Source organism: Phasianus colchicus, chromosome 2 (genome assembly GCF_987193195.1).
Source record: "Phasianus colchicus chromosome 2, bPhaCol1.hap1.1, whole genome shotgun sequence".
In the NCBI taxonomy this organism is placed as follows: Eukaryota; Metazoa; Chordata; class Aves; order Galliformes; family Phasianidae; genus Phasianus; species Phasianus colchicus.
In genome coordinates, this window is record NC_143437.1 from 46,399,264 (window position 1) to 46,422,017 (window position 22,754).

At 38.6% G+C, this 22,754-nt stretch overlaps 1 protein-coding gene across 1 annotated transcript in view; it reads right to left on the reverse strand.

Annotated features, from left to right (window-relative positions):
* The window catches only part of SHPRH (SNF2 histone linker PHD RING helicase), a 55,253-nt gene extending 33,355 nt beyond the window's left edge, over positions 1-21,898 (reverse strand). Inside the window, exons 1-15 of the mRNA XM_031612295.2 lie at positions 21,619-21,898; positions 20,991-21,069; positions 19,369-20,042; positions 18,819-18,948; positions 16,884-17,096; positions 16,477-16,555; positions 15,173-15,323; positions 13,215-13,320; positions 12,456-12,712; positions 11,354-12,043; positions 7,767-8,018; positions 6,119-6,197; positions 4,055-4,218; positions 3,710-3,966; positions 863-984 (exon numbers count right to left, since the gene is read on the reverse strand). Coding sequence (XP_031468155.2) covers positions 863-984; positions 3,710-3,966; positions 4,055-4,218; positions 6,119-6,197; positions 7,767-8,018; positions 11,354-12,043; positions 12,456-12,712; positions 13,215-13,320; positions 15,173-15,323; positions 16,477-16,555; positions 16,884-17,096; positions 18,819-18,948; positions 19,369-20,010 — 3,142 coding nt within the window. The 5' untranslated portion in view covers positions 20,011-20,042; positions 20,991-21,069; positions 21,619-21,898. The remainder of the gene's footprint in view (positions 1-862; positions 985-3,709; positions 3,967-4,054; positions 4,219-6,118; positions 6,198-7,766; positions 8,019-11,353; positions 12,044-12,455; positions 12,713-13,214; positions 13,321-15,172; positions 15,324-16,476; positions 16,556-16,883; positions 17,097-18,818; positions 18,949-19,368; positions 20,043-20,990; positions 21,070-21,618) is intronic.
* Between the last annotated feature and the right edge of the window lie 856 nt (positions 21,899-22,754).

The window sequence follows — 22,754 nt, forward strand, 5'->3', positions numbered from 1 at the left end:
CAAGTGTGACTACAGCAATTTTAACTACATTACTTTTTTTTCTGCCCATAACAATTCAAACTAATGACTAGATTCGTAGGATCGCAGTTAAATAAAAAAGTATGCTTTCTCTGCTTTCTCCTTGCTAATCAACAAGACACAGCATAACAATAATGCTGGGAAAAAAAACCACACTAGAATAGAGCTGTCTGACTTCTGTTTCCAATTAATGCTTTTTTTTTTTTTTTTTTTTTAAATCAATCTGCTTCTCAAAGAAAGTGAGCTGGGAAAAAACTCAAGCATCTTCTCAATTTTAGAGCAATAGGTACTAGGCAGAGAGGCATTTCTTTCACATCCATGCCACTCTAATTTATTATTATTTTTGTTTTCTGGGACATTTAAAAATAATAGAATTGTTTTTGTTTTTCATTCAAAGCTTTTTTCCTCCTAACTCACATTAAACACATTGACAGAGCTGAACAGCAGGCAGCACAAACTTAACTGCTAGGCAAAAGCACAGACTTTGAAAAGCAGCGAGTAGATTCCAGAGTTCATTAGGACTTGCACATGGTAAGGGACACACAGAAAGCCCAGAAAGAAGGGTGCTGATAAAACATAAGCAACTTTATACATGTAAGCATAATTACACATGATTTCTTTTATTCTCCCAGTACATGTAAGTGACAGAAAGATAGAAATAAAGGAAAATCAGAAGTAGTTTTCTCTGTATCTAGTAATGTTGGTTTTGTTACAAACTCTTTAATAAGACTCCCTACTTCTCCCAGGGTCTCATGCATGGAAAAAGCCCCAGTTTCAGAAATGCTATCAAAACCATTATTAGCCACCACAAGACTTAAATATACAACAGCTATCCAAGTCTTACCTTTAATGATATGGATACCGGCTAAGCCGTTAAGAGCACACACCAGCTGTCGGTGAGCTTCCTCACACTCTGTTCTACATTTCTTCTGCAGAGACGTAAGCAGTTCTTCCATGGTCATGGTGCTGGAATAGAGACCAAGTGACAAGTTTGAAACTAAGCTACATGTACTGCTGAGTCACGTCCTGAGCCATTGATTGAGCACCTGGGGAAAGGACCTGGTCAGCCCGGGGAGCACAGGTGAAGGCAATTCAGCTGTGGGACTAGAAGGGATGGAGCCTGGCTGCACCTCTCTTAGGCTTCATTTAAGGGCTGACAGACAGTGGGGAAGGATCTCTTTCTGGAGATTCCTCCTTGGTGAGCCTTTCCCCTGCAAACCTAGAATTTTCTAATATCAGGGAGCAATTCTTCCATTCCTTCACAGCACCTTTCTTTTGTGCTGGTTCTTCCGTCATCACGCTTTGTGGTAATGCCTTTCCCATTATATTGATCTAACTGCTATACCACAACAAAACAGAATTAAAATTGAGATATTACATGCACACAATGGCTGTGCAAATATTTATTAGAGACTAAACGTTAACAGAACAAATTTTTATCAGCTGTTCTTCCAGATATAGTTTTCCCCTAAACTGAGTATGTCAAGAGATTGACATCTAGTAAAAATAGGGAGAAGACAAGAAAAAAAATCAGAACCAGGTAAAATAATTTTAGAGGGCAAAATATGTTGCTCTGTTATAGTAGAGAACTGGAAACAGTCAAAAATAGATGTAATTTTGCTGGAAGATCAGAGAACAAAATGAGAAATGAAAACAGTCATGAGAGACTATATTTCCCTCTCCATCAAACATGCAAAACACATTAAATATTGAGGTAAAGTGTATGTGGAAAGAAAACAGTGATAATTAGCAAGTACCATTTTAGACTTCCTTTTCTACATTTGTTTGTAATTGTATTTCTTCAGAGGAATTTAGTTAGAAGTGAATTAGCTGAAAAGAAAAATAAAGGAAAGAGATAAGAGGGCCAAGTAAGAAAAGAAGTGAGGGGGAAATAAAAAGGAAGCATAAAGAATAGCTTGAAGTAAGGCCAAGGGACAAATTCAGGCATGAAGAAGAATTATGTAAAGAGATGTGAAAGTAAAATGCAACAACAGTCTACTACATCTGACCTGAGGCTGCTTCTATGACCAACTATTACTGCTGTGAAACTGGATAATACCCTTCTACCCTACTGGAAATCTGCTTCTCAATTCATTCACTTTAAAGAGAAATATTTACTACTTGATGTATGTTGCTATAGAAGAGTAAGGAAGACACCACTTGTGTGCAGTCTCTGCCCAAGCATGCAGGAAGGGTATCCCTGATCATGTCTTTAAATGACCTTACTTGCAACATTGTTCTATTTAAGTAATTGGTTCCCCAAGTTTCTATTCTGGTATAATAGCAGAGCAAGCTTTAAATTACTATCATCATAATTTATAATTAGCATAATTCTGCAGATGTACTAATAAAGACACAACACACCTGCTACTCATAGTTTGATGTTTCTACCACTATTGCCTCCCTTTCATTCTCAAAACCATCAGCTTCCAGAAAAATGACAAAAGCAATAGTAATAGCAACAGGTTTGGTTCACCAATACATACAAATAGTGCTTGGAAACAGCTTTTCATAGTACATATCAACCTCAGATAGATTTAATTTTCATTGTTAGGTTTTTTTTATTATTTTTTAACCACAGTTACTATGTAGCTGCCATTCCTGAGGCTTTCCACTAGAATCACTGCAGCTCACTAAGCCATTTCCAACATGCAGTTTTACACATTTCTTTTACACTCCACTGGCACATCAGAATACAGATTATGTTGTAGGGACATTGATTTTTCCCTTGTTCTTTTCTCTTGCTTCCACATTCGTAGAATGTGAGACAAAGTGGCACAGCACAGTGACTACTATTGGTCCCTGGTGAAATAGCTCAGAAGTCACTTAAAGCTGCTTAGACACACTGAAGGTGCCCTGTATGAGGAGCAGGAAGGAACAGACACAGCATTTCACAAGAGGATGGAAGGAGATTGAAAAGATGACCAAACACAGGAAATAGTAGAAATAATATTGCGAGTAATGAAGTACATGTTCTTCCCTGTTGTAGCTTAAAAATGAAACAACATAAGCAGTGCTCTAATATTTTCAAATAGAAACACCTTGTTCTCAAAAGCCTCTTCCAAAGGCATAAAAAAAAAAAAGTAGCAGCCATGTTTTTCTGAAAGTGCTAGCAATGTACTTTAGGCCTAATAAAGGCTAAGACCCCGCTAGATGCTATTTGCAGAGCACCTATGAAAAGGGTGATCATAAAAGCATGCAAAAAAAAGAGCAGCTTTCACATTCTGATCTACATTCACTAGTTGTACAATCTCACATTAAAAAAAAAGTATTTGATTTAAAGAACTAATCCTGCTTATTCATTTTCTTGGTTGTTTTCATTCACGAAAGTGAGTTTTGCAGGAACAAAGAAAATTGGTGTTCAGTTTAAAACTGAAAAAGAATGTTTTGTTTCACACTGTGTCACCTGCAACATCCTAGTATTCAGTAGCATCATAAGCCTAACTTGTTACTGCACAATCAATTGTCTCTCAATACTATTTATGTTCTTTAGCATAAGAATTACACTAACTACTCTACTGTCTTCTATTCAACCTCTGATGTCAGTTAGCTGGGCACTGACATAGTTGCATAGTTAACTAAAGAAGTTTATTAGGCTTGTTTAAAAGTTGTATAAGACAATGCACTGTGAGGGACAACTGAAGTTTTATTTTAGATAAAATAAACCACTTAGGAACTTATAAAAACTCACCTCTTCTGTAAGGGCAAGAACTCTCCTCGAACAGCTTGTGGATGACAGCAGGCCTGCCTCAGCCGCAACAAAGGGTACAGAATGGATGTCACAGTCCTTCTATCTAGGCTACTAAGCTTAAGAGTCCAATCTGAAATCTTCCTGAGTTTTGCCAATGCATCCTGGCAGCACACCTCATGCTGGCGATGATAGAAGTGTCTCTCCACAGGAGAAAAGTGAAGCCAGTGTATATTTTCTGTCTGAGGGGGAATTTGAATCTGCAGTTAAAAAGAAAAAAAAAAGAAATTTGTAAATAAAGCTGTAAGTCATCTTCATAAATTTTAAAACAAAAAATCTCATTCTTACTTGGTCGATCACATCTTTCTTTGCTGATCTCCACATTATCTTGGCAATCAGACTGTAGAGAGGCTGGGAATTCTTCCTACAATAAGGTCGATACAAAAGCTGGTCCCACCAATGTTTGACCCAGTAAGGATCAATTCCAAGGAAAAGGACTAATCCATATAGATCTGCCAAGAAAAGGAAGTTTTACATGTTTTTAATACTTCAGAATATGTCTCCAAAAAAAAAAGTTAATTTTCACAGAAAGTTTATTATACCTGAAGCAAATATATTTTAGCTATCACCTTTTCCAGTCATTCCCTCAAAAAAATAGTTACCAGGAGGCAGAGGACTAGGTGTGGAGGAGGAGCCTCTCCTTTGGTTAGTTGTTGATTTTTATAGAACTTGTTGGAATATGGCTGTTTGTGAGATAATTCCCTGACTTCAAGTTCAGACTGATGAATCTAAACCTTCTCAAAGTAAGGGTGAGAGGCAGAAATTACATGACTACATATGGTCAGCTAAGTTTGCCAGCTTTTTCTCAAACAATATTGCTCAGTATTATTACTTTACAGCCTACTGTGCACCAACTGTCTGCTCACCATCCTAAATTGGCTGTAATTCAGGAGATGTCCTCTCTTCAACTATAGCAGCAGAAATTAACAAAATACATGACTATTGTTTTCTTACCTTGACAGAACAGAACTTGCTAATTCTGTCTAATTCAGAAGTCCATCATTTTCAGAGGAAAAATTTTTAGAACACACTAACTTTAAACTTGCACCTGAAACCTACTGGAAAACTACAGGAGCACACATTAAAAGTGCTTCATGTGAACAGCAGAGAAACAGACATACATGACAGTACTCTCAAGTTCTTTAAGACCTGCTAGTGGCTACATTCTTTACTCTTTTAGCTTGATGATAATCTCAGTATTCAGCTGAGAGCCATAAGACATTCACCATATACATCTTAAAGGATGGGAAGCAAACTCCTGGAACCTTATCTGCACAAGAGAGTGATTCTTACTTTATTACAGCAGTGGCAGGTACAGATTCAAATTAGCAGTTTTCATGTCCTGTGTGGCAGGGGCCCCTATGTATAGCCTGAGTGATAGACCAGCATGTATTACAGACAATATGATGTTTCAGATACGTGACACATCAATCCTATCAAACATAAGGGACTCAATCAAGGTAATTGACAAATCAGTCACTTTCTACTACAGCGTTTTCTTTATTAATTATGAATGCTCGAATATATGTATTTATAAATTTTATTCACATTTCCATAATGGATTAATATCCAATACTGACTTTTACAATGATTTTGTATTTTAACAATAGACCAGGAATGTACATAAATGCTTACACTGATTCATCCACTTTCAAACTGATTGCCTCAAGGTGTAGCCTTTATTCCTAAATCCACCAGAGAACACAGGGAGATCAAAAGATTCAGTTAGTTCCCTTTCTTTACTCCTATGTTTGCCTAAAGCCTGTCTGCAAAAACTGAGTACCTCACAAAAAAGACCAGATAAATGACACCTAACATACAGCTCCCTACTCTACAACTCATCTTAATTCATTAAGTCCTTATATAGACTTAAAGCAGTTTCACAGAGCTTTATTTTAATATAGTTCCTAGAATTTATATTAATGGTTGGTAAGTACATAGCAGTCAGCATCCACAGTATTTCTTACAGGGCTACACAAAAAGCAAATACAGCATGACTTGCTGTATTTGACAGATTCTACAACGAGAGCAAACTCTTTAGTTATAATAGAGAGGTTAACAGTTACCCACTTTGATATGGAAGAAAAGGCCTGAGACAGCTGCTTGACACATAGCTTCTCCTTTCCTAAAAGTACTTTTCCTAACCCAGGGAAATGAGATCTCAAGCTCTGCAATTTTTATATCAGTACATTTATTGGTGACTTTATTACATACTAACAGTTTCTGACTTCCAAAATCAGAGTACAATGTAAATTCTGAGCAAAACTTGCAGACATTTCAACTGCTTCAAACAACTGCCTAATCATTAGAACAAGGAAAACTCACAGCTGACACTGTGGCATTAAATCTCACCTTCTAATCCTCGCTGCACGGGAGTGCCACTGACACACCAGCGATTGATTCCACTTAAACGGAGTGCCATTTCAGCAGCCTAGAAAAAAGGCAGAGCCAACGGAAAGGAAAACCAAACAGAAATATTTTCAGACTGCGTTCTCCTATTTCTTCTTGTTCAGAATAGATTTTCAGTCTAAAAATATTAGCGTATCTATAAGCAGCATCAGTACAATATATTATGAAAGCATGTCCACTTTGAAGAAATCAAGTGCAATCAAACGTTCACAAGAGACAAACAGCAAAACTGGTGTACATAAAAGGAACACTATGACTTATACACCATTATGTAAGCAGCATTTCTGTCTTCCCATCTTGGACAAAGACTGGAAAAGCACTATTTAAAATTGTCTGCCTCTGCAGACCTAAGAATTTCCAGAGACATTGTAGATTATTTTTAACTTCTAGATCCAAGCTACATATCTAAGCCTCTGAATCATGTTACAGAACAGGCTAGCATTGTTTGAAAATTATCAAACGCTACATACAACATGGTGACCTAGTTCTTTGAACTGTCAGTATAGATTAGGCTTTTTTGAGCTGGATATATTTCACAGTCTGCTAAAATTTCAACAGAGGAAACATTTAATAATAAAAAATCTCCAACGGAAAATGTACTTTGAAAGAAGATACAATAACAAATGACCCAAGCATAGTGAATGTTAGGAGGCTAATTTAGTTACTTTAATAAGCCTGTCAGAACCTTTTCATAGAATCATAGAATTGCTCAGGTTGGAAAAGACCTTAAAGATCATCAAATCCAACCACGACCTAACCATACTACCCTAACAACCCTCTGCTAAATCATGTCTCTGAGCACCACATCCAAACGGCTTTTAAACTTGTACAGAGATGGTGACTCAACCACCTCCGTGGGGATCCTATTCCTGTGCTTAACAACCCTTTCCATAAAGAAGTTTTATGGTGCAGCTTGAGGCCATTTTTCCCCGTCCTGTCATCTGTCACCAGTGAGAAGAGACCAACCCCTCTCTTGCTGTAAGCACTTTTCAGATACTGGAAGAGAGCAATAAGGTCTCCCCTCAGCCTCCTTTTCCCCAGACTAAACAGCCCCAGTTCCTTCAGTCTCTCCTGGTAGGGCATATTCTCCAAGCCCCTCACAAGCTTTGTTTGCCTTCTTTGGACCTGCTCCAGCACCTCCATGTCCTTTCTGTACTGAGTTGCCCAGAACTGAACACAGTACTCAAGGTGAGGCCTCACCAGCGCCAAGCACAGGGGCAGGATGACTTCCCTAGTCCTGCTCACCTCACCATTCCTGATACAACCTAGGATGCCATTGGCCTTCTTGGCCACCTGGGCACACTGCTGGCTCATATTCAGCCAACTGACCATCAGTACCACCAAGATTCCTTTCCGTCAGGCAGCTTTCCAGCCACTCCTCCCCAAGCCTGTAGGGTTGCCTGGAGTTGTTGCGACCAAAATGCAGGACCCGACACTTGGCCTTATCGAAACTCATGCAGTTAACCTTGGCCCATCAATCCAGGCTATCCAGGTCCCTCTGTAGTGCCTTTCTCCCCTCTGGCAGATGAATACTCCCTCCCAACTTGCTTCAGGTTAAATAACGCATGACTGGGAATGTCATACATCATACCTTTGCAGTAGTACATTCAACCATTTGTGCTTCATCAAGGCAGATCCTCCACCATTCCACTGCTACTAAGGGGCTTGGGATGGCCATGTACCGCTTCTGGTTCCTGAAACGGCGCCCATCTTCGCTGTTGCTATGGGGTATGTCCACATAATTCAGTTCAGTACGGAGGACATCGTACGTTGTGATAACCACATCCTGCTCTGCCAACATGTGTGGCTGCAAAAAGCCATGCTTCTTCACACCTTGATACACCTACATTCATTTGTTTGGAATAATATAAGAGAAAAAATATAAGAGAAAAGAAGTAAAGAATAATAAAAAAGCAAAAATATCAGTATAGCTTAATACATGCATTCTTTCAGAAGCGTTCTTCATAAAATAAGACCCGTATTCATAAAGAAACATAGTGGAAAAACTTTAATAATACAGGTAATAAATGCAACACATTGATGCAATTTTTAATGGATAATTATTTACATGTGTACAAGACTTCAAACATTGATTCTTTTTTTTCTCATTTGAAGAAAAGAAATGTTAGGATTTGCTTCAACAGTTATTTGTTGTAAAAGTTGTAGGCAAGATTAAAAACCCTGTTACATTGCAAGAAGCATTCTGTCAGTCAGCGTCACACACACTCTCCTCTCATTTACTGCAGCTGGACATTACCTTTCTTCTCTCGTTCCCCTTATCATCCACCCCATAATAATTCCACAAACAGAATGCAAAAGCAGTGGCATGCAGCAAAATAACAAAATAGTTAAAAATGAAGTGATACTTTGGGTAATCCCTTATCTACAAAAACAATCTTTAAAGAGAGTCATGAAATGGAAAGAATACCCCAGGGAGAAACAATCCCTGTGCACCGATAGAGTTCTATTATAAATCCTTCATAGCAGCACTTGTTCCAGAATCAGCATTTTTCTTATCTCCCTCATCATTTTAAGTGCAATCCTTTTGGAAAAATACAGCAGTTTAAAACAACAACAACAACAACAAAGTAAAATCAAACATTCTGCTATGTTTCCCTTAGATCTCATTCTGTATCTAAAGAAAATACACCTAATATTATGTCTCAATATGTAAGAATATCAAAACATGATAATGTGTGGCACAAGAGACAACTTAACCAATAAAATATATTTAGCAGAAACATGGTTTGTCATTTTCAGCATTTCTAGCTAAGAGCAATTACTATCAGAGATACATAGCAATTAAATTGTTATGAGGAAAAAACCACATTGTTTCTCGTTTTCTATTTATCTCAGGAATGTACCTCAAAATAACAGGTATCCATTACTTACTTCAAACATTTTAGCAATGAGTATGTCTTGCTATTCACATAGACCTATTAATATTTATTATTAATCCTAATATGAAAATATTTAAGATTTGCTTCTCACAGATATAGGGATATCCCCCCATCTTGATAGAAACAATCTATAATTCAGTTTCATCTTCAAACAGTGATTATCTTTTTGTACTTCTCTCATTCTGAGATTTTTATGATTACATAAACATTTCAATCAAGACAGTTTGTTCTCAGCTAAAACTGTCTATGAACACTTGTTTTTATTAAGAATACCACATTGCCTCCCTAGTCCTTCAAAGCATAACAAATCTTTAATGTGCTCTTAAGGCAACAAATAGTTAAGAATACCAATCACAGAATCATACAATGGCCAGGGTTGGAAGGGACCACAAGGATCGTGAATCTCCAACCCCCCTGCCACATGCAGGGCCACCAACCTCCACATTTAATACTAGACCAGGCTGCCCAGGGCCCCCATCCAGTCTGGCCTTGAACACATCCACAACCTCTCTGAGCAGCCTGTTCCAGCACCTCACCACTCTCTCTGTAAATAACTTCCCCTTGACATCCAACCCAAATCTTCCCTCCTTCAACTGAAAACCATTTCCTCTTGTCCTGCTGTCATCAACCCTTTCAAAGAGTTGATTCCCCTCCTGTCTATAGGCTCCCTAATACCAAAATTGATTTGATCCTATGAATCTTTAATTATTTACCCTCCTTCTTCAACCCCTGATCTGTTTACTTTCCACTGCTGACTTCAACTGTCACACTGCAGTAATCTTCTGGTTCCACATTTCTACTTACAGCAATAAAGTTTTTGTCAACTGAAATAAATGCTTGCAGAAAATTCTTGCTCAGGTTAATGCACGTGAACAAGGGAGAGAAAAAGACGACTAAAACCAAAATGCTGAAACACAGCATACTCACAGAAGCAACTGTTAAGAAAAAACAGTTATCAAAGTCTAATAATCTCTTCTCAGCATTTGTGAACAGATTTTCTGGAGATCTGTAACTTCACCAAGCTTTGGTTGTTTCCACAGCAGCAGGAAAAGACAACCTGCTGCAAAGCAAGGCCTATGGATAAATTATAATTCCTCATTCTATTATACAAAATCATTACAATTTCATATAGGTCATAAGCAGTACAAAATCTGTTAACATGGGAAAGTGGTTCTTTGAAATGCCTGCACTCTTTTCATGCCCACTTCATAGAAAAAAATAAAGGGAAACAGCACCGAAAGCCAGCATGGATGACTTACAGTTGACAGTTAAAAGAAAATGTAAGCTGTGTCTTAGAATGCTAGATGCCACTAAAGAGCTGACATCCAGTATTTCAGTGGTTTTACTGCTTCTATTCTGACAGTTTTCAAAGCCAGTATAAAACTCAGACTGGGTCCCAGGAAAACTGTGCAGGTTATGCATTTGTTAGCTGTGGTACTAAAGCCAGATGTCTTAGCTAGTTAAAGATTACTCACATAAACAGGTTACTGGTGGCCTTGATTTCAGTTGTACTTGGTACATCCATGCAGATATCAGATATATTCCTGGACACAAAGATTCCTCTTTATCAACTTAGAACAACTGCCATTTTATTCAAAAATAAGGGACCTGAGATTCTCTGAGCCCTTCACCATTACAAACATTCTTGCCTATTATAAATACAACGGACAAGACTTGACTACATCATTATTCATCTAATAGTTTGCATTGGAAGGGACTTTCCAGATCATCAGTTCAATTATTTGCCTGATCTAGAAATAAATTAATTCTGGTAAAAGATTATGCTTACTCTTTAATACTGTGGTAAGTATATAAAAAAGTACACTCTTTACCTACTGAAACTTTTTTTTTTTTTAAATCTGGAATTAAATGAGAAACAACTGGGAATAACTATACCAGTTGACTGCCACAACTCTTCTATAGCCAGGTCTAATTCCTTGGTAATTTTTAGAAAAAAGACAACATAAGTTTTCCTTCTTAGAAATTATGTAGTTCCTACTACATGAAATTTGCTTCTGTAAGATAAAGACATCTAGTCCACTGTATTGTCACCTAATAATCAATTAGTAAGAAAAAAAACAGGAGAACTAAATGCAGATAGTTTGTTCTGGAAACAAACATCCCGTGTGGTGCCAAAACAGAAGTCTTGGTCTAATAGGAAGAAATACAGAATTCTAGGAAAGAAGACAGACACGTCTAAAATGTACAAAATACAGAGACATAGCAAACTCTGAGCCGTGATAAAGACTCTCCAGAATATGAAGTTATCTTCTCTTACCAGAACTCGAAGAGATGATGATCTCACATGCCTGTTGATCTCATCTACCCACTGATGACAAATTGAACTTGGAGAAATGATCAGAGTCGCTCCTGTGGAAACTGGTTTCATTGCCACAAGGCAATGGGGACAGTAAAACGGCTTGATTTTCAAGTTCTCCTCTTTATAGTTTACACATTCTGCATGCTGCCATAAGTGGCATTTCAGGCACTGCACACGAGCTTTATAGTCAACCAATCCAAGCTCACCACAGATGCATTCAAAACGATATTCGGAGGTATTAAATGGAAATACAGAGCTGGTCCGTTGCACACTACTGCTAGCGTGTTCTTGTGAATGTGAAGACCTCAGGATTTCCTGCTGGGCATCAGCTGCACTTCTAGAAACATCAAAATCAGAATGACTACTAACGTCACCAGAAATGAGGAGCTTGCCATGCAAGTCAGGAGATTTGGGGACCACAGCTTTCTGTGGAATGTTATTCTCTTCCATAGAGTTCTCATTATCTGTTTCAGATTTCCTGTCATTTTTGATAGTTGCACAATAATCATGTTCTTCTGTGGCAATATTTGTTCGTAAAGGGATTTTAAGGACATCTGGAGAAGTGACATCACTATCTTTCGATTCTTTGGTTTGAGTATTAGCATCAGACAACTGCTTCTTCTGAATCCTTTCTGAAGTCTTTGTTATCTACAAAGTAAAATTAACCAAGTTTGTCAGACTTCTTCCTTTATTTAAAGGAAGGAAAAACAATACTATCAAGGCATTGATTTTAACATTTTATATAACTAAACCCTGAAACCAGAGATTTAATGCTTACTAGAATTTACCACACAACTTCATGGTAAAAACCAAGAAACCTACCTGCTTCTACAGCACTATTTCAAAAGTATTAGTTAAATGTTTTTATGCCAGATTTAACCTTCTTACAATCTCTGCTTCTTTGCAAAGCTCAAAGCAAATGGTGCAGGTTTTCTTTTTACAAATAAGCGAGCATCACAGAACCTGCACACACATGCAACACAGCTGATAGAGGTATGCAAGCAGTAGAAAGATTCGCCTTCACAACATTCTTTGAAGTAGCTATTGAAGCAAGTTGTACCTGTTCTTTGGTTCTCTCTCGTCTCTTCTGTTCCTTGTAATTCTTTCCCAGCTTGAAAGACCCAGCCAGACCGTGTCCTTTCACTTGTTCTACTACTTGTTCCGCAATTAGTTTTTCCAGTGTTCTTTTGAGAAGTCGTCTATTTCTCTGTATGTCATACCTATATACAGCACTGATATACTTAAATATTGCAAAAATGGATGCTCCTTTCTTCACATTCATTTCCTTCACAGCTGCTAACACCATCACTCTTAAGCCTGCATTGTAAAATCAAAGCAAAAAAACTACAGCTCAGAGAAAATCAGAATGACCTTGGAGAATGAATATTAAATGATCTCCAAACACTGTCTGTGCTTATTGAAAGAAAAGCAAAAAAGTGTACAGGCAGCAGTTTTGATTATGTGCTTTACTTGAGGTACAAAGCACTGTTTTTCATGAGGCACATGCACGCCAACACAATAGTGAGTAACAAAAAAAAGTCAGTCCCTTCTAATTTTTCTTACTGAAGATTAAGACAATGAATTTTGGTTTAATGAATAAACTATTAAAAAATGACCTCAAGGTACATGTAATTCTGTAGCACAAACATCTGAGTTGGTAACTTTTAAATGCAGATCACCTGTTTGTAGTACACAGTCTTACACCACAGTGCAAAAGAACCACTGCATTCTGTAGAAGCAAAGAGTGCCCCTGAACTCACAGTCAAAGGCCACGAATTATGCCAAGAGCAAAATGTATCAAGTCCTAAGAAATACTTACTGGGATACTGTATTTTTTCCTTCAATTTAAGTTCCATTTCTTTTGGCTTTTTCTTTTTACTTCCTTGTGAAGGTTGAGGTGGAACAAAGAAGTTCACAAGTTCACCCTAATGCAGACAACATTAAATAGTGTTATCGGCTCACACCTTTTCACAGTAATTCCAAACTCAATTTATCCTTTTACATTTGGAAAAAAGCTTGAGCCACTACAGAAGTATGTACTCTTATGATTTGCACTCACTAATTTGCTCAGCTCATTTTAAGTATCCAGAATGATATCCTACTTCATTCAGCTTCATGTAAATAGCTTCAGCATTCTACATTGGTAACTGAAGGGGAAGAGCAGCCCAGCAAGCCTCTTGAGTTCTCACCAACTTCAGAATTGGGCAGTAAGAATCTACAGCTGTAATTGATCAATGTTACTGATGAGGAATGGCAGGGAGAAAGTAGAGTATGTATTCTATATGTAGCCAGAAAGAGAGAAAGGGAGATAAGCAAAGCAACACAGGTTGAAAAGCCTAAATTATCTGAATAATAAACAAGTTTATCTTTTTATCTTTTGCCCTAAATAACATTTACACTGTTATCAGTGATTCAGGACTAGTGATTTAATTTACATTGATGTATACTCAAGAATCTGGATATAAAAAAGAACCCCAAAATGAGAACAAATAATCCAGTGCCTATATTTCTACAGTTAGTTGTTACACAGACACATGCTCTGACACATCATACAATTTTGTTGATAAACAAAATATTAGCTGTCTGTCCCAACTAATTTTATAATTAAACAGTTTCACAAGAAGAAATCATAGATCATCATAGAATGGCTTGGGATGGAAGGGACCTCAAGGATCATGAATCTCCAACCCTCCTGCCGCAGGCAGGGCCACCAACCTTTGTATCCAATACTAGACCAGGCTGCCCAGGGCCCCATCCAATCTGGCCTTGAACATCTCTAGGGACGGGGCATCCACAACCTCTCTGGGCAGCCTGTTCCAGCACCTCACCACTCTCTCTGTAAAGAACTTTCCCCTGACAACCTAAATCTTCCCTCCTTCTTAAAACTTAAAATCATTTCCCCTTATCCTGATGTTATCTACCCTTTCAAGGAATTGACTCCTCTCCTGTTTGTAGGCTCCCTTTAGGTACTGAAAGGCTGCAATGAGGTCACCCCGCAGCCTTCTCTTCTCCAGGCTGAACAAGCCCAGCTCCCTCAGTCTGTATTTGTAGGGGGAGGTGCTCCAGCCCTCTAATTATCTTTGTTCCTCTTTTGGACCCTCTTACTCAGAGAATAAAGTCTTCAACTCATACAACTGTAAGCAAGCAGTAGATTATGAACAGATGTGCAACAAAACAGGCTGCCATGAATTCAAATGGGGAATCCCACAGGAAAGGTGAGAGTATACAAAAGGATAAAGGCTCTCTTCCTTCAGAAAAAAATGATTTTTTTTATTTTTGTGAAATATCAATTTCACAGGATGCAGGACAACAGAAATAAAGACAAAAAAAAATGTTGCTAAATAAACCCATTAATTATCTAAGATTGAAAGAAAGCAGAAATCTTAAATTAGAGTATAAATCATCCTTATTTCTGCATAAAATGTGCATCTAATTGATGTTTAATACTCACTAATAGAACGAATGGAAGGGGAGGGATTTCCAATATTATATACTAATTTGCATATTTATACTCCTCAGGACTATGTTTAAACTACTAGCAACTACTGGCCAATCCCTTTCAACAGTGGGAACTGCTACCCATACAAACCACACCAGTATTTGTGTTACCAAGCATCACATACTACAGAGCCAAGGCTTCCACTATACTTGAATCCAGCTTTCATTTTGGAGTTGCATAAAGCAGAAAGCAAGGAACTCAAGGAAAAAAAAAAAAAAGCATTTCACTAATTCTGAAAAGTATTTTTTTCATAATAAATATTCCCATAGTTTTCTCACCTCAGGTAATGTCAGATGATCTTGCTTAATGTCTTGTCGGGTGTGAGTCAGAATAAGAGCCAACACTTCTACTGTTTTTCCAAGACCCATCTCATCTGCCAAAATACCACCAGGCCACTGAGGTCCAGCAAATGGATATTCACGAATAACACTGAAATTCAAATATATTCCCAAGTGAAAATCAGCAACAGAAAGGTGTGACAGAAGCATGTTTTGAGACAAACACACAGTACAGCTTCAGAAAAGCAAAGTTACTAATAAACAATGCCACTCCTTGAAAAGCTGAGCTGATAAGAGCTAGCAAGCTTGTTGGGTGCTCAAACTTGATAGAGATGTATGTGTATGCCATGTATTTTTGCATTTTTTCCCTCTGAACAGGCCTTATCTTGCTAAACTAGTATATTATAGCATTAGTCTCTCTCTCATATATATATATATATATATTATTATATATATTTATTAAAAAACTGAAAATTTACTACAACAGCAAAAAAGCACACTAGCAAGACTCTTTTCTAACCAAAGTAAAACAGAGCTAATATGTAGGTTGCTCCAAAGGTAATGCCTCCTATTTGTTTCCTTGGAAAATGTAACAAATACAAAGAGCACAACTACACTATTTGATAGAGAAAATTTTCAGCCATAAACACTTTTGCAGCACAGTTACCACCATTAGCTATGCATTTCACCAGCCATGAGAAAGAACTTGCATGCAGCACTTGTAAAAATCTGCACCAGCAAACCCACTGCCTTACTGTGCTGACATCCACTATTTGGTCTCCATTAGTGCTCAGCAAGCATCAATGAATGTCAATGGGAGCAAGTTTTTCTGCATGGAGGAATTCAGATCCACACCTTTACTTCATCCACACTTCTGTGTCAGACACCATTTTGGTCAGACTGCCCCTCTGCCACCATCTGTCACATGGCAACAAAATTTAACTGAGTACTGGTGAGAAGGTTCAATCTCTACAGCTACACAATGGGCCAACATAAAATAGGAGGTATTACTTTCAGAACAGCCCTCATAAATGCAACAGCCATCATTAATAGAAAACATTATATTGCCTCCTTCCTTTAGCTTTTAAAAAAATTGAAAGTGAAGGCTGAAGACTAGCATCCTTTTCAAATCAGAGCATTAATCTTGTAAATAAACATCTGTACTGAAATTAATACAAGCAGCTTTAAGAATTATATCCTCAAGATTTACTTATCTAGCCATGTGTTATATAAGCCTTATAAGCCTTTAAAAAAATATAAAATATATGAGGTGTTCACAGAAATATATAAGCACAAAAACATACCAGCCAGTAAAGGGATTATAGTAGATTTTCACTCCATCCAGAGTGATGACCTCTCGCCATAAGAAATGCAGTGCATTTTCTATAGAGAAAGAGGTCTTGTTACTATGACAAAGGTAATTTGTCCACAAACACACACTAATTAGAACTGCTTAGCCATATGGTGACACACTTAAACACAAAAGGCAGACATCTACCTTCACCATGCTTGATGAGCAGCAAGACCAATCATCTGCAGCTCAAAGCAAGTTTATTTTCTCATTTACTGTACTACCCAACAGCTTTTATAAAAATGGTAATAAAACAATTAATGAAATTTCTAATGAAACAGCAAGACGACATTACACTAACAATGCAATGCCATTTTCCTTGCTTACGCAAGTTTTCCAGACCCATCTACTTGTCACCACCTGGAGTGCTTGTGAAGTTCTCCCGGTGAAGCATCCAATTCACAGCTTCACTTTGGTATGGCCTTAGAATGGGAATTAAGGCAGGATGCTGCACATCCTCTCTCAGTAGTTGCACATCCTGCTGATGGGTATGCCTTACAAAGTCATAAAGCTCTTCAATATTTTGCCGCTCTAGCTCCATGTCAGATTCTTCCTCATCTTCCTCCAACACATCTGCATACACAAGAGATGCATTATCATTCATTTTTGGTCATCATTTCAGTAAGTTTTGCTGCAACTAATTTAGATAACATGTGAAAGCAAAGCCTCAAAACCTCTTTTAAACATAAGTCATGACTGCACCTGACTCAGCTACCAGCAATTTCCTAAAAGCTAATGTTAACACACTATGGCCATTACACAGATGTACATAACTGGCAAAGCTCTTCCCTTAAGCACTGGAATAGGCTCCCCAGGGAGATGGCTGAGTCAGCATCCCTGGATATGTTTAAAAACTGTTTGAATGTGGTGCTCAGGGACATGATTTAGCAGAGGGTTGTTAGGGTAGTACGGTTAGGTTGTGGTTGGACTTCATGATCTTTAAGGTCTTTTCCAACCCGAGCAATTCTATGTTTCTATTCTATTCTTAGAATTCAGGGACAGCATGACCAGATTTTATTTGATAAGCACTTCTCCTAAAGATTTCTATCTCATACAGGATCACAAATAACTCACATTTCAGATTTAATGGGTTGGTTTTCTTAGAGAAGGGGGGGAACGGGGGGTTGAAGAAATAACTGTGGGCAAAAGATTTGTACATTTTCCAAAAAAATAAGCCCTTTCTTGATAAAAGAATATATTTAAAACTTCAAGAAAAATCTACTCAATCAGCTTAAGTATTATTTTTAAATAATTTATCTGGTAAAAAAAAAAATGGCAACAGTGGGACAACATGCAAGTCTCACCCTTTGTATCAATGTAAGAAATCCAACAAATCATACTTCAGAAATTATAATCTAGCCTCAAGAGATGTATGTCTAGGAGACTTAGAAAGGTCTCATATTTAGAACAAAATTTGCAAGTATGGGCATATGCAGAACCTCAGTACCACAGAACAAATATTCATGCAAAAATTCAAGGATCAAAATTTTAGGAAACCGAAGTAAGATCAAGCAACCAATGACTTAGAGGACAAGTTCCAACAGTGTTTTAGGTCTCAAATAAAAGAAATGGTACCAGTAAAACAGCTTTTTGTACTTACCTAGGAACAGCTGTACAACTCTACAGTTCAAAGAAAGATACAAAGCCTAGCTAGAATTGGAGACGAAGCCACAGCGTAACATTCTTCTCAGAAAACTAAAATTAAACCATCTACAAGGACATGAACATAATGGGTACACTGAGGAAAATAAATCCATAAAAACAAAAAGTAGGGATAGAGGTGGACATCTCCTTCATTTGTGTGCAAATCCATAATGCAATTTTCATTCTAATGACTTTACAATAAAACTCTTAACAAAAATTTTGTCACCACAGTTGTGTGTTGGGCACTGACCTAGGAACAAATGTTTAGTGAGTTTAATTTCTCTTTTTTTTTTTTTTTTAACAGTTCCTATATAACTTGGATGAGTCACTCTACATCTAGTCAAACAATTCACAAAAATTAGTGAAAGTTGCATGTACTCCCCAGACAGTAAGGTTGCAAGCTTCTATATGCCTCAGTACCTTATCTGCAGAGAAGAAATGTTATTATGTATAACTTGACCACAAGTTAATTAATAGATGATTAATGATCAGATGCTAATACAGGGAGACTAATAGCTAATAATATTACCTAAAAAATACAGCTGCTCTAGAGGGCAGGAATAACTTTAAAATGTCCCTTACATTTAAAATTATTAAAGTGACATTTTTATAATTAAAATTATTCATCAACATTCAATCAAATCACATTACCTGGAATTATAAAACTATAGAACTTTTCCATGAGTTTTTGAACTAGCTGATTAGCTTTTTTGGGTCTTCCACCTCCATCACTGAGAAACTCTGGTTTACTTAGCCCTGCTTCCAGAAGGTAGATTCCAACCTGAGAAATGTTTACAAAATTAATCATTTAATAAATTATCAGAACACCAAGAATATTATAAACAGAAGAACATGAAAATAAAGTGCTAACCTTAACTATCAATTTTCAAAATTGGCAGAAGCAAACTGGTATGATGAACCTACCAAAACAGCTATGTGAAAGATACAAAATGTCATAGGCAAAAGTTCCCTTGATTCCTTTGAGTAACACATTAGTAGCAGTGCAGCAGTAAAAGGTAATTTTAGAAAAAAAACACAAGTGAGAAACATTTGCATAAGCATGTAGAAACTATATATGCCATCACATTATAAAAATACGATAGCTGCCAGACTTGTTAGTGGTTTTACTTTTATATATATACATTTTTTAATAGTTCCAACAACAACAAAAAAAGGAAAATACAAATATAAGAATCAATACCTTTAGAGTTTGACCCTCTCCAGGTCTTTGATAAAGTCCAATGATCTTTTTATTTTGCAACCACCTCAAGCCTTCCAATATTTCACCACCTAAAGTTGGTTCCACCAAAACAGTTTGCCCGTAAGCACCCAGGCATTTTTTTGTTCCATTACTGTACTCTTCTTCACTTCTTTTATTGACACAGACCAGCAGGTGATTGTCAGAGTCTCCTCTCATTAACGTAAAGCCCCTTTCATGGAATTCCTCGCTTAGAATTTGCTCAGCAGGAAGATAAAAAGCAAGTTCTCCCAATAAAACTTTCCAGGACCCATCTGCACAATATGGCAAGACTACAATATTTAGCTGTACTGACATGGTAGTTGAGGTGGAATTAGAGTCTTCACCATCATTAGCTGTCAAAAACTTCTCAGATTTTGAATGACTGTCATCTTTTTGAATGAGATCTTCATCAATGCTATCATCATTTATAACAAAGAAGGATGCAGAGGAAGTGCTAGGACCTGGAACTCCATCCTCAGAAGTCAATTCATCATCTAATGTCATCAACTCATTTCTCCGGTCCTCATGCATATTCCAACAGAGTAGTTTCTTCTCCGCCTCATCTATTTTTGATGGAGCCGCACGTTTTCGACGACTACTCATTTTGTCTTTTTTCTCAACAGTATTTTCAGTCTCTGTGAGATGAATTAGTATTAGTCAGTGATAAGTACTGCAAAACCAAATGCCCACACTGAAATTTCACTGTGCAGGAGCTACTAAATTCTTCAGTAGATTGTTTTACAGAGCATCTCGTGTTCCCATGCAAAAAACTGGACACAAAGCACTTTCTTTGTGCTCTGTTTTATTCTGCCAGACAGTTACAGAGCAAGATCAACAAGAATGATGCATTTCAAAGCTGTTACTCAGAATCTTGTAGGACAGATATAAAAACAGAAGCAGTGGAATCTCTCAATGGTAGAAGTGGTGGGAGACAGTAAAAGAAACACCACAAACAAACATGAAGGATGAACAGGAGATTTGGAGGCGGGTGTGCGGAGAAGACACACATTTCTCCTTCAAAAATTACATGGGAATTATACTTTAAGCAAGCTCAGCAGAAGGCTTTGTCTCCAGCCTATAGTTTAGAGCCTAAACTCTGAAATTCTGTCCTTAGAAGTCCTTACCGGCCTTCCTAAAAGCATCAAAGATTTGATCTTCCCAAGAACTTATACATCTTGAGACCTGAATATACAAATTGCTTACAGCACAGCTCTTACTTAGTCCACATACATTTCAGTGGGACCAATCAGCAAAGTAAACACATCTGCTTACTGATTCTGACTAATCACAAAGCTACATCCAGGTACTCTTAGCTTGGACACTAAGAACATTTTGAATGATAAAATACTAGAAAATAAAGGATGTATGCTAAACACATAAAGTGTTTACAGTGAACAAAAAGTATTTATGTACACACGAAGCAAATTAAGGAATATTAGACCTATCTGAGAAGTAACTATATACACAGGACTACATGGTCACGCTTAAATACAGATTTAAGGAGTCATCTTTTTTAAAACACTACTTTTTGACAGCTGTAGTGGTTTTTCTAAGGAGCTGAAAGACAGTAATAGATTTCTTACCTCACATTACAGCACTTTCTTCAACAGTAAAGACAGAAAAATACTTAGACATCCATGTCAAGTCAGCTTCTGCATATGACTGTCAATGAAACAAGGACACAACTGCTAACAAAGCATTGGAAGATGAGGATCTAACCTACTAACTCCAGTATTCCATACTCTAACATTACAGGGTAATTGCAAGAAAAACAAACGAACCACCTGACTTTTGACAAACCTATAAAAACCAAACATCTTTCGTTTGAAATGGAGGATTTCCTTACGAACGACTTCAGCAGTTGCGGTGTTTGAATTTCAAACGCAGAGGAATTAAGGATAGAAAACACCTCAGTCTTTCCAACATAGCACTCAGGTGCGACGGGAGAATCGCTGACGCTTAAAAAAATCAAACCCCAAGAGGCAGCGTATATCATAACCGAAGCAGGAAGATTCCAGCTATCGGCACGGCTCTTTTGCACCTGATATTCCCCAGCTGGCTCCAGCCCTCTCCCCCCCCACCTCAGAGCCCAGCAGGCAGAAGGCCCGCTCTCCAGAGGCCGCCCCACCGGGCGCTACGCGAAGCCAGGCGGACTTTTCCCACAGCGAGGACTCGGGAGGGCCCCCAGAGCAAAGCCAACAGCCAACGCACCGCAGGGTGAGGCGGCGTTCCGCCCTCACGCGCAGCTCCTTCCCCCCTCAGAGCAGCGCCGTGCGGCCAACGTCCGGCAGAGGAAGACCGCGGAGGGGAGGGGCGGCTCAGCCGACTGCGAAGTAGGAACGACCCCGAACGGGGGGAGGCGGGCACAGGGATGCGCGCGCATCCGCCCCGGCCTGCTGGGCAACCAATGGGATCCGCGGAAGGTGACAGCTCGTCCCGCCTCGCCCGCGAACGTAGCAGGCAGCGTGACAACGACGGTGCTGCGCAAGCGCAGTCAGCCCCCGCGGGGTAAGGGGGCGGGGAGTTCGTTGTTTGCCCACAGAGGGGCGGGGCGGGAAGGGAAGGAGGCGGTGGCGTCGGGGGCGGAGTGCGCAGGGGTGTGGGGAGGGCGCGTTGTTGGCGGTGGGAGGGGCGGGTTGAGGGCGTCCGATGAAGTCTAAAATGCGTGGTTTTGGGCGGTCCGCGCTGTAGAAGGGCGTAAGCAGCCCGATGGATTTCTAACTGCAAATATTATTTCAGTAAAAACTAGGAACGCGTTTATCTTCTTGTGAAATAAGCAGATCCACACGCGTGTATTATAAAGCTGTAAATAAAAACATTGGAAAGCCATTTAAAATTAGAACTCTTTTTTTTTTTTTTCCTTAGGGCAGCAGTTTAGCCAATTTGTTAGTCACTACAGATGAAGCCTATGGAACTGTTTTTGTGGCTGATTCTCCACTGCTCCCAGCTGTAGGGCTCCTGTGGTCACAGAAGAGCTGCCCAGCACTGGGTAGGCAGCACAGAAGGAGTGCTTGGGATTCTCGCACCCATATGGCAGCAGGTTGACTGCTTTATTCCCCGGTGCGTGGGTTGCTGTGTGGCCACTTGGTGCTCCTGCATGAAAATAAGCTCCAAAATCATCACTTAATCACATTTTACAACTAAATTTACAGTGGAACGGACAACTACTTCATACTCCCCATTGTACATCTGTAACCAGAGTAAGATAGCAAGGGAGGTGAAGAGGAAATAACCTGCTGGGGACGTTCCTTCTAACAGCTGAAGATGGAGTTGTCAGGGCTGCCTGTGGTTCCATCAGGGCCTGCAGCCCACCTTGTCCCTCCCTACCCACCATGATTATGGCACCA